Genomic DNA, 16,619 nt, shown 5'->3' on the forward strand with positions numbered 1-16,619 from the left:
AACACACAACCAATAAATATTTGCTTCATTTATTATTTGAAAAGTTGTTGTTGCTGCATTATTGTTTCAGAATTATATTCTCCACGTCGTTTCTGTTGACATGATTTATTTTATGAAACATTTATAAGTATTGTATGCTCTTGCCAATCCAAACCTCTGCTAATCTAACTTTACCTAATCTGTTCCAATTTGTTTCCTAATTTAAATGTTCCAGCCAAAAACAAAAAGAAGTCATATATTTATTTTAAAAACCTGATATATTTCTGAAAATCATATATACTAAATGTAGTATAAAAATTTTTAAAAATACATTTTTGTTTTCCTCTTTAAATAAAACTTGTATTTTAATAGTTTTTTAAAAAATAATACTCCATTGATAAGTGACCCACTAAAATCTGGAAATCCCTCAAGAGTTTGCAGTCTATCAATTAGAACCACTAATTTAGGGTGACATATCTAATTATATGTCTGTATATAAATCATAAACGAACAAAATAAAAAAAAATTACTTACCAAGTTAATAATTATTTGTTTATTATAAGTTAACAATTGACTATCGAAATGTCTGTGATAACCATCAACCTGAAATAGAAAAATAATTGCCTTTTTATGAATCAGTTTAATATTTTAAAAATTAATCATATAATTAATTACTTATTAAGAATTGTTCTAATATTACAAAAGTTGCTTTTAGCCTTTGGTATAATTAAATTAATTAAAATATCTACAAACATGAAGCAGATAATAGTAAAGGCTTATCATACTAATGATAATGGGCACAAATGCTCAGAAATCAAAGTAAAAACATTTAATAAAAATAAAAAATGGAGTGTATAATAAAAATGATTACATAAGTACGGAAAGTACGTAAGTACTTTTAACTTGGTCCTTATTTAAATTTTTCTTGTAAAAGTTAGAACAGTAGAATAACGAAAGATTGTTGGTGACAACACAATTATAAAAGGTTTTAATGTTGTGTTACCAACAATTTGGATGGAACACAGAACAACATACCCTTCAAGCAGGCTGAAGGCCACAATGACAATGAAAGTTCTGATAAAGATAAAAGTGATAAAGTATTATTTTGATGATTTTTTAATGCAAATTGCTAATCTTTTGTATGCAACTAAAATTAATAATAAAAGGTCAACTTATGTTAGAGTCCTAATCTTTTTCAAAAATTAAAGCTTCCGGAATTGGGAGGTCAACTTATATTCAGGCCAATACAGAATAAGTAAAATTTAAACTTCACTATAAATTTAAAATGTTTTTTAAATAAAGAGAGAAGTAAAAATTAATTTTAAAACAATATGAAAATAAATTAATACTTTCAAGTTCATAAAACTCAAGGTATTATGTTCAATCTTTAGTTAAACAATTGACTGATGACATTTTACTGTAATTTTATTGTTAGCAATGAATAAAATTAATTCATTTTTCCTATATTTAGAATCCCTTTCTGACTTCAATCATTTATCATGCCAGAATTTTTTACATGGACCAAATACACAGACTTAGTTATATTTTCATGAGAAATTTCATATTCAAAGACAATATACTCAGTTTACTTTCTTAATTTATTTATTTTATTGAATATCTTAAATATAAAACTTACATTTTATTTTTTTAATATATTATCTATCATCTAATTTTGACATTATAATTTGAATAGTTATAAAAACCAATTATTTTAATATAAAACTTTACATACTCTGTGTTTATAGAGTTTGTATATTGATATTTTCAATATAAAAAAAATGTTTTATAGAAAAAAGAAACTTACCTGATTGTTAGTAGTACTTAATGTTGGTTTTGGCTTGTACCTAAGATCTGGAAGTTGACTCCAAAACAATGGAATAGAACCTCTTGTCTAAAAAAATTAATAATAAAAAAAATATAAACATAATCTTCTTTTAAGCATATACACTATATATTCATTATTAATGCATGTTTCATATTTTATATAAATTTATTCAATTCATAAAAAATTCCATGGCTAAGCCTACAATCCATCTTGGAGGAAGGGGTTGGCCTAACATAACTAAATCAAACCCCTAATGAAAATTTCTGGAAATCCAATCTAGATTATAGACTGGTCTGTACTAGTATAGTTATCTAAAGTATCAATGCTTCATTACTAATTTATAAATAAGCAACATTTTTACTTCAGATTCATATTCATTATTTGAATATTAAAATTACATTTAAATTTAATATATAACTCAATGAATTAGGCAATAAATATTGGAAATATTTTATTTTATAATAGCCATTAGTTATATTAGTTAGCATTTATGTAAAACTGTATTTAGTACAAAAATAATTACCTGTACAAATGAACTTTTGCAACCGTCATATTCTACAATCTGTTCTGTTTCAATGTAATTAGCCACGTGTCCTTCCGTATCAACGCCTCGCATAAATAAACGTGTTCCCGCACGATAGCAACTTCTCCTTGATATCAATATCCACGAAAAAGAATGTTGGTTAATAATACATGGCTTTATACATATAACTATAATACAGTTAAGAAAAATTCTCTTCTTCAAAAAAAAACAAAATTTGATCATAAAGAAAATTATGTAAAGTTTTGCATTAAACAAATCTTTCTACAATTACTGTTCTAAGAACCTTAAAAGTCTTTAAAATTATATCTTAAAAAAATCATTATTTTTGAAGATGAAAGGTACTTACGATTTTGTAGAAACACTTTAAATCAATATTCATTTTGTAATGAATTAGGAATATTTAGTGTTTATTATCTACACACAGCAGATAATATTTGATGAAGTATATGTTACAGTAAAAACCCGTTTTTAGTGAAAACGCATTTTAACTAGTTGAAACTAGTTTTTACTGGATGTCATTGTTATAACCCGTTTTGTCTAGTTAAAACTAGAATTTACTGCTGTACATTTTAGTTTTATCTAAAATCAAACATTAACTTTTTAACTTTTAACATTAGTTAAAACTAATTTTAGCTACATAAATATGTTTGGGGGAAATAAATAAAGTGATGATTGGGATTAAAACATTTGTATTATTTAATATGATAGTTATTAAAAATATTGGTCACACATCTGTGTTATTAACATTAATTAACCCTTTGTACCTGAAGGCACCGATCGATCGGTACCCTGGCTTTTTAAGCAAAACTTCGAGGGTACCGATTCATCGTTACTTTGGTAAATATTGATTTTTGTAAAATTTATTAACAACAGATATAATCTCGTTCGATATGAAGTGAATAAAGTATAATAATTCATTATATTAGTTGATAGCAGTATAAAATTTTGATTTCAAACAAACGTTTGATATAATGTGCGATAAGTGCTATATCAAATTGTACAAAACAATATTCTACGTCTTTCTGGCTCAGTGCCAGCAAACAACTATGTAACTAGACAATGTTAATTTTCACAAAATGTTACAAATTACAGTGGTGCCTCGTATAACGTACGCCTCGAATAACGAACGCTGCGAACAGCGGACTTTCTGTTTGGCCGTTACGTGACTCGAGCAACGGACTGGCTGCGAACAACGGACTTTCTGGCATAATTGATGACTGCTCTATGGGTGCGTTCTTTAATAGCGGTCGCTCTGCATCTCCGCTACTACGGGAGTGCGCTGCTGTTTGTAGGCATTTAGGAACGACGGTGAAAGAAAGAAAGATGGCGGCGCTCGCACTATCGATGGTATCGTGATGGAGGAATCTATAATTCTAAAATATGAGCTTTTAAAGGCAAAAGAAGGGCCCCAATTGTAAAATTTAACCATAAAATGGATTATTTGTTGAAAGCGCATTCAAAATAGCTACGAAAAAAATTAGAATGCGGGCTACCATTCGAAAAAAATTCGTAAAGACACATCACCGCGTGCACTAACTTGCGCTTTCACAATTTCTAAATTTTCATTCATAAAACCACATAATGGACCCGGAAACGAAACTATCTGAGCTATGGAGGACGCCATGTTGCTTTCCACAATAAACTACTGCTACAAGAGGCTGTTTTTGCCGTTCGACGGCGCGCACTCCCACCGGAATTTAAGAACGCGTTCCACAGGAATTTTTAAACGGATGTCGCTTGCGCAGAGTTACGCGGAGGAATAAAAGAATGCACCCTATTTTCATTTTTTTAATGATACAGTACGGTTATTTTATGCTGAGGAACGAATTAGATGTTTTAACATGTATTTCTATGGGAAAATGCGTTTCGTATAACGGACGTTTCACTTAATGGACGTGCACCTGGAACGGATTATGTACGTTATATGAGGCACCACTATCAAGTTCATGTGTCAGTTCTGATATATATATTTTTTTTCTTATAAATTTTTCTAATAAAATGCATTAAAAAATATCGTATTTAAAACTAAAGATATTAATAAATGTAAGTGATTTTTTTCATATAGATATAATAATAATTTGATTTTTGGTGAACTTTTAAAATAATATTGCCCGACTGACCTATATTGCCTTAGGAGGGATCTCAAAATAAACGTAAACAAGATGTCAGGGAAAAGGGTTAAAGCGATACGAAATTCATCATACACTATAGGAACGTGTTAGCTGAATGACCTTGGTCGAAACAGTTTTTACTAAGCCATTTTGTTAAAACCAGTTTTGTCTAGTAAAAACTAGTTTTAACTCAAATTCATTTTTGACTAGCAGTAAATTCTAGTTTTAACAATGACACCCAGTAAAAACTAGTTAAAACATGTTTTCGTAACATATATATTGCAGAAATAAGACAGGAGCAGATAAAGGTGTTATATTACAAAGCCCTATTATCCCACATGGATGAAGGTGTAATGTATTCATTTCTAACCTACCAGAAACGGATCTCAGAAATTAAATGATACTGAAATACTCTTTGTGATATATTATTTTGTGAATATATTCAGTGCTCTTTTTCTAAATAAAATTATTGCCAGTATAAATGTATGTGACTGAAGATCTAGAGTTGTTTTATTGAGCAATGCCAGTGAAGTACATAGTACCAGCTATTGATACTTTTTATGATACCTGCCCATATGATGTACTGGCACATTCCAGCTGAAAAATAGCCCCGAATATATATTTACACAGAAATAATTTCAAAAAAACTTGAACAATAATTCACACAAAGTCTAGATTTCATAACATAACACCTTCATTCCTTCATATCTTCATTTATCCATTATATGCTGTCAATTTATCACCTAAAAACTATTTCTTGCTCCTCAAAAAACCAAATCAAAGCAGAGAAGAAGATATTTGAACATGTAGATGAATATACAATGAGTATGTAGAAATTTAATAAATATAATAAACACAAAACAAAAAAGAAATTTCAAATGTTTATACAGATAAATGTCTTGTTAATATGTAAATACCAATATTATCCTGTAATAAACAAAATAATAAAATTATTGCTTTGTGATTTTAAAAGTACATGTCTCTAACTGTAAGCTCTAAATTTCTTGTAAGAATTTTATATGCTTACAATTGGAAATGAAATAAGGCTGTAATGAAATTGAAACTATTAATTACATATTATATTATACCATATTTACTTGAATCTAACGTGCACTCAGATTTCTAAAACCTCGAAAACAAAAAATCTGTTTTCTGACAATTTTAATGTACTGCTGCACTGAACACACAAAAGTTGCTTGTGCAATCTTGTGAAAAACAATATGCCAAAGCTAAAATAAAATATAGAACCACAACTGATGAGATCGAAGCTAGAAAGAGCCAAACAACACACATATGTCAGGAGGAGAAAACTCTATGGAATAAAGTAGTAAAATGAATTTTTGGGTTTCCATCTAAATCTAGTGCATTGTAACTTGAGAAGCAAGTCTGACAAAAGGAATGCATGTTAGATGGAAAAATACAGTATATCAATTGGGTCTCAAACACTTCTAATGGATTTAGAATAACTTGCTAAAAACTTTATTTAAAAATCTATAATATAAATTTCGAAATTTTTAAATAAGGATACAGCCATGAATTACCGGCAGCCAGTATCGATGTAACTGTCAAAAAATTCTGAGATTAAAAAATAGTTTTAAAAATCAACCACATGAATTGGAATACTTACCTCTTGTTGTGCTAAAAGGTCCCTCATTAGATGATGATTCCAAATAAATCTTTGATCCCCCTAAAAAAATCATTAATAGATTTTTACTCTGAGATTTTGTCTTTTATATCAAATTTAATTGTAAGGAATAAAGCTAAAATAATTACTCTTTCAAACAACGGCATTTGAAGAAAATCCGGACTAGTGTTGTATAATCGTTGAACCGTGTGACTCAGATCGTAAGATGTGGAAAAATAAAAGTATGGAGTCCGAAGAAAAGATTGTATCATGGATAGATACTGTTTGTCATATTGATTCTGAAAATAATTAATAAAAATTACAATGGAGTCAACCTTTTAGACCATCATAAAGACTTGTGTTGAAAAGAACAAAATATGAAGACATTGTTTCTTCTAATTTGTGAATACAGTAGAGCATCGATTATCCTACTCAATTGGGGACTGGGGTTGGTCAGATAACTGAAAAGTCAGATAACCGAAAAGTATGAAAAAATACATTATTAGTATAGTGTATTAGGCCTGGTTTAAAATACTAGCCTCCCTTTCATGGTCGAGCCAGTGCTGCCAGCTAAAACATGCAAAATTTAACAAAAATAATATTAAAGTAGCCAAGACATAACCAAATATTGTAGCGCCACATCACTAGCGGACATTTGAATTTGCCGACTAAAACGCGGTCGGTTAATCGAAGGTCGGATAATCGATGCTCTACTGTATTTTTATATTACAAAGTGTAATTTTTTAATTTAAATAAAATTATTTTTTATTTTACAGACCTGATCTTCAGTGAGATGCAATGAAGCTCGTGCATATGCATGTATTTCAGTATCTTCTACTCTCCATATCGATTGTCCATTAATCTCACCTACTTTTGATTTTTTTGTAATTAATACAAGATGTGGACCTGGAAAATATCAAAATTCTATTAAGAATTAATTTTTTTTAAAAATAAAGAAACAAACTTCTAAAGGATCATAAAAGTATACCTGCTATAAGATGAATAATACCCATAATACCACATATTGGTTTACTTGTTGCACTTGCTGGAATCTGACCCTGATTAACTGAAATTAAACATTTAATTCATACTCATAAACAAAAGTCACTGTTATATTCTTAATTAATTGCATAATTTCATTAATTCAAAAAACTCTTCTTCTAATGTTTCTAATGTCATCTAAGAACATATTCATTCATAAAATGTAATAACATATATTAATTAACAAGCAAAAATGTTATATAATCTTTACCTTTTCATAAATATTTCTTCCATTTATAAAAATCTTGCAGTTCTACTACTATATTTCTATAAGATTAGTCTTTTTTCTTTAGTAGTATTTAAACTAGTTAATTACGTTCTAATACAAGTAACAATAATGTCAAAAAACAATTTATTTCAGCTTTAATTAGACTTTAATCATTGTGTGAGATAAAACCAGACTTCATATTATTCTTATTTATTTTTGTTTGGTTACATTTCAGTCTTTTTTTGTTTTTGTTGATTCAAACCGAGCTTATCACTTGCCATCTGTCTCTCTGGACGCTGTAAGTCACGTGACACCAATTTCCAGATAGAAACACAAAATAACTTCCGAGATGAGTCAAAAAAGTATCATAAATCTGCTTTATTTACTGATGAAATAATTATTACAGAATTATCAAACTAGAGTTAGGATATGTAAATGAGGTAGGCAGCAGTTTTAACATCACTAGAAATAGATAGATGAAAAGTTTTGCTAGCATTACTAGGTGAACAATAACTGATGTCTGACTACAGAATTGTTTGTATGTATCTATATATATACATGTATAATTTTTTTGCTGTTTATATTTTTGATTACATTAACCACAGAATTTTTAAATATTAATACCTTGTTTACTTTATCCCTAGCCCATTGTGTCATTTAACATTTCCTTAGATTTTTAATTATTTTTATAATCTAATTTAAAGTTAGGTCATATTAAAATATTTATACAGATTAAATCTTCTTAAAATTAATTTGAATGCTTGTGCCTTTTCTTCTATCTCTCTCTCTCTGTTTTTTTTTTTTTTAGGATGACTGTCCTTTTTGTATCCATCACCTGTGTCATCCTCTGATCCAAGCACTGTCAATCCCAGATTCAGCTAGTCTATCAATGAATTCAGGTATTTAACAATCATCCATCTATCTTAAGAATTCTCACATTCTCTATCTCTATGAAAAAACATGTGGTCAATACATTTGAATATGTTATGTGCTAGACAGAAATGCAATGTAAGAAAATATATACTGAAAATGTTTTCTTACATTACTACTGTACATAAATCTCTAATGTAATTAAAATCTTCTCTCAGAACAGAAATATAGAGGCTAATCTCCCACTCCACTTTCCTCTAGCAGTCATACATTTGCTCATAGTAAAAGGGTTATTAAGAAACTCCCTCATACCTGTCTTCAGTTTGTTAGTTCTCCAGAGAAACCACTGACCTAGTGTAAGATATCCTGACAATATACAATGGCTATTTATTTAACTAAGTTTTGTTGAAGGACCCAATACTAAATGTGCTAAATTTTTAGAAAAAGATTAAGTATATAATAGCTTTAATTATATTAATTAATACTCACTTTGTAAACTGATATCTTTTGTTAATCTGTCAATAATAATTAATTCATCTGGTGATTCTAATGGTTCTAAATAGAATTTATCTGGAGTTATATATCTATAAAACAGAAATACGTATAAATGTTCTATTCAAAAATTAAATATTAAAAATGCAAATAAATCATAATTTATATTAAAAAATAATTTAAATATATATAAATGAAATAAAGGAATAACATCAAAATTATTGAATTACCATATACAGTCAAACCTGTTTTTATGCGGGGGATAGGGACCGCATTAAAAAAAACGCATTAAAAAAAATCTCACGAAACTTCACGAATGGCTGTAAATAATAGTTTTCGCGACACAATTAAAAAAATAATTTTTTTATGCGGTCAACAGGGACCGCATAAAAAAAGTCTCACATAGAAAATAACTCAAAACCGTACGAAATAGAATTTATTGACAACAGATGTCAGCACTTGACTGCATCGTCTGGTCTATCGTCTGTTTTACATATTTTTGTCCAGGTGGTGTTTTGTTGACTTAAAAAGTAAATTATTTCATTTTTCGCATATTCATGCAATAATATTACTATAATAAGTGCATTTATGCTATAATAAGTTTATTTAGTTATAATAAGTCAACGTAAGACATGACGAATCGCACGAGACTAGTCGCCAACTATACCGCACAAATTAAAAATTCGCATTAAAAAAATCGCACATAAAAGGAGCGCATAAAAACAGGTTTGACTGTATTGATATATAGGCATAATTCAATTTTAGAATTGGATAATAATTCTCTTACTGATTACGATAATTTATCATTGTAGTTTAATGATATCTATTAACAACTACTGATAATTAAATATGTTTATTACATTTCTTAAGAAATATTTAACTACATCACAAATTAGATTAATACATTAATTTAGAAATAAATTTAAAAAAAAAAAAACAAAATTTACTTATATTTGTTTGTTAGATGTCAAACAAATTTATTATTGAATTAAATGTTTGCGGTGTTATTCTATTCAAACTTCGGATCCGATCGTCAAATTAGAATAAAATTTAAAAATTTTTTAAACAAACAATACAAAATACGTACAAATTTCAGGACGATTTTTAAATGAATAAAAATCATTTACACTAGAAATAAATGTTTCCTTCTAAAAATATAAATTAATTTAATTTCTTCCTAAGTTATTTTATTATTTCAATTAATTAATTTAAAATACCTAATTAAAAAAAACAGCTTGGGTAAGATTAAATGCAAAAATTTTGCATACAAGCAACTACATTAGTCAATTAGTTAATCTGAATCGTGCAAAATTAGATTTGTTCCAAACTATAACTTTGTTCCAATTTAGAAATTGCATATAACCTTTATTCTTATTTATTGCAATGTTAGGCACAATCAACTCGTGAAATTTCATTCACATATTCGCAAAAAGCATTCAGTTACTGACAACTTACATACTACAGCTATAAATAATGAGAATAATCAATATTCATTCTGTTTTGAGATAAAAACTGAACATGATGAGTAATACTAAAATTACTCATAGTATTGTTTATAATTTTTAGAATTAGGCTAACAAATTAGAAATTCATTAAGTATATCATGTTTTGTTACAATTAGTTTTTTATATAAGTTAATTATTAAAATTATAAAATCATTGCATTTATGCAAATTATAATGAGTCATCATTTATTAGAGTAATATATCATATAAAGAAAATCAGAATGCAATGACAAACAATATAATTTTAATTCTAGGATGTTCTTACATCTATAAATCTTAAATAAATGATTCTAGAGCAGTTTTAAGTAATTTTGCAAATATAAGTCTCCAGTATGACTATTCACAATAAATTAATAATTACAAATAATTTAATTTAAAAGATCCTGAAAGATTGCCCTGGTGTGGAACTTCACAAGATTCTTCTATAATACTCAGTAAAGGTCGAGCAGCAAAACCAAGCACATCTTCATTGCTTGTTTTTCTATATGTATTGTTTCACATCATTAGTGTAGTTTGCCTCAAGTGATTTGTTTAAATATAACCTGTTTACCACCACTACATTTACATAGTGCTCGCTGTTTGTTTACAGTACTGTACCGTTAAAATGCAATCGAAATGACAAACCAAATTCATTGGTAATAAACCAAAAATCCAAAGGACTGCAATTACTTTAGAAGAAAAATTAAAAATAATTTGTATGTATGAAGATGGGAAGATGATAACAACAATAGCTGGAGAAGTAAAATCAATCTAGTTTGATAGTGAATACAATAGTGAAAGCAAAACTTTGATTTGTTGAAAGCACAAAAGGTGCGGCAATGTTACAAAAAAAAAATAGCAAACAATATATGTACAGTACACATATACAGTAGAGTCCCATACAACGTGCAAATAAAGCAAGCAACAATCCTCGAATTTTGTCAATCAGAGGTATACTTTTTTTTTTTTTCAATTTATAGGCCAAGGTTTAAACTTTCATAAATCGTGTGATAATGCAGGTTTTAATAACGCGATTTCCCGTTCCGTATAATGCGTAACGAATCCCCGCATTGTACAGGACTCTACTGTAATAATAAATACAGTATTGAGTTATTAATTATATAGTTACATCAAAGCAATTTACAAATTCGACTTACATAAAGTCTATGGTCTGCATTACTTAAGTATCTCGGGTATTACTGTAGTTACTTCAAATACAAATGAACAACTGGATTCCTTTAACGGGCTATTTAAAGCTAATTAATTATTAAGTAAATTGTTAACTAGAGTTAACAAGAGATATGCTGCCATCTCTTGTTAAACATATTAGAAATAATTTATAATATTTTGAGAGAAAATATCAACCATATCTTCTAGCCCAATAAAGAAATCCAGCTGTTTGATATTTGACACAAAATACCATTATACAAATCATAGAATGTTTAGTAAATGTTAATATAATCTAATAATCAAATAATACAGCCAGATTAACTAGTGGCTAGAAGACTCTCTCATTTGATTATAGTATAATTTGGCTTGGTTTCTATATAAATTTTTGATAATGTAATCAGTATCTACATCATTTATATCAGTATTATCTGACTAGTGCCTCATTACAACTATTTGTTAAGGCTGCTATAATAGATTTATAAGTATTAATTGCAAAAATTATATCAAACATTTTAACATATAATGATTATATTAAGTAAAAGATAACATTCAATTATCATATTAAAAACATTTACAATTTTATATTTTTCACAAATATCTGTAAATTACTACCTTATTTAAAGAGTGGCCCAAAACTTATATCAAGTTTAATGCTTTATTACAACTAAATGACAAGGTATACAAATCTTACTTAAATACCATTCAAATTAATGTTACAAGCCTTTTACAGTGATCAATAACTTTAATCCAGCAAAATAAGTTGAAATGTATAATATTCTGTTATAATGTTCACTGAATCTGAAAATGATCCTTTAAAAAAATTGAAAATTATTTTTATTTTTAAGATTATTTAAAACAGAAAAAATACTGCAAAATTAAAGATCAATTAGTTATTTACTGTAAATATTCCAGCTGATTTGATTACTTCATATTCTGTTGCGTAACCATTATTATTTTTTAATCTGAAGACGGTCGATAAAACGCTGCCAAAAACTTTATTCAATTTATTGATTTGCTGGATTAAAGGCTATTGATCACTGTATTGTAGACATAATCATTTATTGAGTATATTTATGAGTTACAACTACAACATTTAAAATAATTACTAATTTCATAATTAACCATATTCAGCCTTTTTCAATTTGATTGTTATATTGTCATTTGTGTTTGTTTCAATGTCATTGTCAAAATTAGATTCTTGACTACCATCTTCTGATTTAAACTTGTCCTCTCTTTACAGTTCCTAAGCTTCCTAATCTTCCTAAGCTTAATAATCAACAATATTTATAATTTTATTTCAAGAGATGTTTCCATGTACCTTGGAATAGGAAGTGCTATCTGACTCTAGACAATTTAAAGAGAGATTTTAGTTAAATTCTTTGTCTGTCACTCTAAGCTACATTAACCTATAAAATACACTACTTCAATGTGTTTCTCATGCCTTTCAAACCTGGGGTTTATTTGAAACTGATTTAACTGAGCAAATACAGTGTATGTGTATATATATAAGTCACAGCTGGATTGTTAATTTAGCCAAAATGTCTAGCTGTTTGATTAAATAGTGCCACTTTGCTTTATAATAAAGCTAGCCTAACTAACATTCAGCCAAATTGTCATTACATCGCATTTTACAATGTGGCTGGCTACATTTAGCCGCATTGTAAAGCAATGGAAATCTCAGTCTCTACTAAAATGTGAATTATTCACTAAGGTTAGGGACAAAAACATTAGAAGTAAAAAAAAACATACCGTATTTTACAGACTAAAGAAACACTTTTTTCTTTGAAAAATTGCCTCCAAAATTCAGGTGCGTCTTATAGGTATTTTTTTTAAAAATTGCTTAAAAATTAAGGTGCATCTTATAGTCCATAGTGTCTTATAGTCCGTAAAATATGGTATTGCATAATGGAAATTATTTATTTATAAACTTGAAAAGAGTATAGTATTTAAATTACTTCCTGCTTTTAGGAAATAATATAATAATTTACATAACTAATCAACTTAACTGTTCATTGGCCATTTAAAATCTTTACTTAACAGTAATATATGTTTTTTCTTAATTTTTAGGTACTTTATTATAGTTAAGAATAACTTTTGTAAAATCACAACATAAATAGAGGTACTTTGACTTACCAAACAGTGCAAAATTAAATTATAAAAATGAGAAAACACTTTTTAAATTTCTTCAATAGTTACAAAATAATATTAAATGTATGAAATAGATGTATTAGTTATTAATGCAAGATAAACTGGACTGACTTTTAGATCCACAAAGAACTTTCTTGTTGAAACAAGTGCATCTATTAGTGTGATACTAATCTTTTGCAGGTTTGCATGAACATTTTTGAAATTCTTGATCATCAAATAATAATTGGTTAGTCACAGCTTCTCGCAGTAATACTGATCTTTCTGGTATTTCATCGTTATAATCATTCGACAACTTTTGTAATTTGTAGTGACAGAACCAATTTTTAATTATTACAGATTTAGTCCCTACCTTGTAAACTCAGTTTCTAAAATCAATAATTTTTCCCATATCTAATAGGGGAATTTCTTAGCAATTTCATCAACCATCTCTCTGCAGCCCACTTAACTCCTTTACATGCTTTTTATCTTTCAATTCATACTGTCTATTATGCTTACTTTTGCATATAAAACATCATCTTTGACCCATAACCAGGGCTGTGGAGTCATTTAAAAATCTACTGACTCTTACCATCCAACTCTGACTAAGATCAGACTTGTTACCAAAATAGGCCCAGGAATTTTGATAACATCATGTGACTTCAAAATAAAAGCTTCAATAAACAGAGTTCTAATAAGGATAGAACATGGAAACTTGTTTATTCTAAAGCTAAAAGATTCCTCTAAGTACTGACATAGTCAATATATAAATATGTATTTGATAATTTTTACCTTCCTAGCTGTTATATAAAACAAAGGGAAAGTGTAGTGATCGGTCAAAAATGACCCTCCAAATTTTTATATTTTTGGATTCGACACACCTTAAAATGTTAAGATATGCAAAAGATTTGGGGTGTTTTTCTGTATGTATGGATGTTAGAATGTGTATGTTTGGGGCATGATTTTATTCACCCTGTTTAAAGCTTAATAACTTCTGTAGTTTTTGAATTGCAGTCAGATGGTTTAACACAGGAGTTATTAAGCTTTAAAGTGGTTGAACTAAATTATGCCCTCACATGTAGATACATCCAGAGTTGGAATTGGCAGATTTTTGATGACTCTGACTAAAACACCAAAACTCCATGAGTCTGACTCCATAGCCCTGCTCGTAATCTCTACCACTTTCAGACAATCCGCAAATAGCATGAACAGGTTTAAAGCAGGAATTACATTAATTAATGAGCTCCACTGGACAGAGTAGATCAGGTGATAAATTTTCATTACTTTCTGTGGTTATTGTGTATTGTAAAAGTATTTTCACTAATCAAATTTCATATGTCTGTTGTGAAATATCATATTGAATGTTTCCTACATTTTTTACAACTTTTTGATCACTGTTGGCAAAGAATGAAATGAATTATGCAACAAATGATCTTGCCAACATGGACTATAAAAATTAATTTTCTTGTGTAATAATCTTAACGGGTACTAAAACAACTAATAAGTTGTTTGTGATTTAATAAAACCACAATTATTTAATTTTAAAATTGACTAAGATGATTTCTTTAAATCAGCCCATTTTCCCATTTTAGTACAAAATTACATCTAAAAGGTGACACAGATAGAGATAAGTATACCATAACAAACAATGAAATAATTTATGTAGCCAAGTCAAATTTTTGTAGCCCAAAAAGTAGGCAATGTGCCAAATGATTTGTTTTCATACCAAACTAAAACAAGAGTAGCCCATTTTGGCAGTCAAATCTGGCAACGTTGCTTAGTGCTTAAATGATAAAAATTGGAAGTAAATATGACAATCTGGCAGCTTATCTAATGCTGCATTCGAAAGCGGCTAATCGTTTGGACAGTCATATTGTAAAACATGAAATGTCATTCAATCTGGCAGAATTTGGTTTAGCCTCTTTGTAAAGTGGCTGAATAGAGCTTTATTACAAATTGGTGCCATTTAATCAAATGTCTATACGCTTTGTAAAGTGGCTAATTTAATAATCTGGCTGCAACATATATATAAATTAATGGATTTCTATGTATATATTGTCTACTCAGACTTTATTTACTAATAGGACTTATTATACTGGTGAAGTTTCTGATTATTATACTGGTGAAGCAAAGAGACAGGTAAAAATAAAGATATTTTGTTTTGACTTTTGACTAAGATCTCCCTTCTTTGCTAACCAGAAACTTCCTCAGTAGAATAAGTCATATTAATAAACAAAGTCCAAGTAGACAATATATACACAGAAATGTAAAAAGTAAAAACAGAAGTAAAAATAATTAATGGAGTTTGACTATTTAAATATATATAGTATATTTATATATTTAGACTGCATTAATTTATAAAAGTAAAGATTTTCTAAATAAATTACTTATTTACAAAATTATAAAGAATATAAATTCTTACTTCATTAAAAATTTACTTTAACTCATTATAAATTCTTAATTACACATTATTTTGAATATCTACACATTTAAATTAATAACAATTTACATGTTTATCCAGATAAATTAACAATGACTTAAAAATAACAAAACAAATAATAAATACGTTGGATGTAAAAAAAAAATCAGATGTTTTATTACTTTTTATACAGATTAGGCTAAATAAAAATGGAATAATTATAAATGATAAATATATAGACTACACCCAATCTAAATGTCCAAATTGTACCAAAAATTTATCTAAACTTCATATTATATGTGAATGCTGTAACGAAAAAGATAAACTACAAAGGCTCCAAATTGGGCCACTGGCTAACTGTACTAGTGAGAAGGAAATGTACCAGGTGTATAAGCTTAAATCCGCTGTTTTTTAGTCAGAAAAAAACACGTTTTTTTCATAGCAAGCAAAAACAAATTTATTCAAAGTACTTTCCCTGACTAGCGACACATTTTTTCCATCTCTCGGGCAATGTGTGGATACCATGCCAAAAAAATTCTTTTTCTTTCGAGGCAAACCACTCATCAAGCCATTTCTGGACATTTTCGTAAGAATCGAAGTGGCGCTCAGCGAGCGCGTGGCCCATCGACGAAAATAAGTGATAGTCAGAAGGGGCCAGGTCTGGTGAATAAGCGGGATGGGGTAGCACCTCCCAGTCGAGTGTCTTCAAGTAGTTTTGGACCAATGTTG

General features: G+C 28.4%; 1 protein-coding gene across 3 annotated transcripts in view; it reads right to left on the minus strand.

Moving 5' to 3' along the window:
- Sac1 (Sac1 phosphatase) overlaps nt 1–16,619 on the minus strand; it is a 30,506-nt gene that overhangs the window by 7,430 nt on the left and 6,457 nt on the right. For all 3 annotated transcript variants that reach the window (XM_067269594.1, XM_067269593.1, XM_067269592.1), the window contains exons 2-10: nt 8,692–8,786; nt 7,072–7,149; nt 6,862–6,989; nt 6,233–6,382; nt 6,087–6,146; nt 5,988–6,021; nt 2,328–2,515; nt 1,784–1,870; nt 514–582 (exon numbers count right to left, since the gene is read on the minus strand). In XM_067269594.1, coding sequence (XP_067125695.1) covers nt 514–582; nt 1,784–1,870; nt 2,328–2,515; nt 5,988–6,021; nt 6,087–6,146; nt 6,233–6,382; nt 6,862–6,989; nt 7,072–7,149; nt 8,692–8,786 — 889 coding nt within the window. The remainder of the gene's footprint in view (nt 1–513; nt 583–1,783; nt 1,871–2,327; nt 2,516–5,987; nt 6,022–6,086; nt 6,147–6,232; nt 6,383–6,861; nt 6,990–7,071; nt 7,150–8,691; nt 8,787–16,619) is intronic.

Source organism: Centruroides vittatus, unplaced genomic scaffold, assembly GCF_030686945.1.
Source record: "Centruroides vittatus isolate TY-2023 unplaced genomic scaffold, ASM3068694v2 contig_352, whole genome shotgun sequence".
In the NCBI taxonomy this organism is placed as follows: domain Eukaryota; kingdom Metazoa; phylum Arthropoda; class Arachnida; order Scorpiones; family Buthidae; genus Centruroides; species Centruroides vittatus.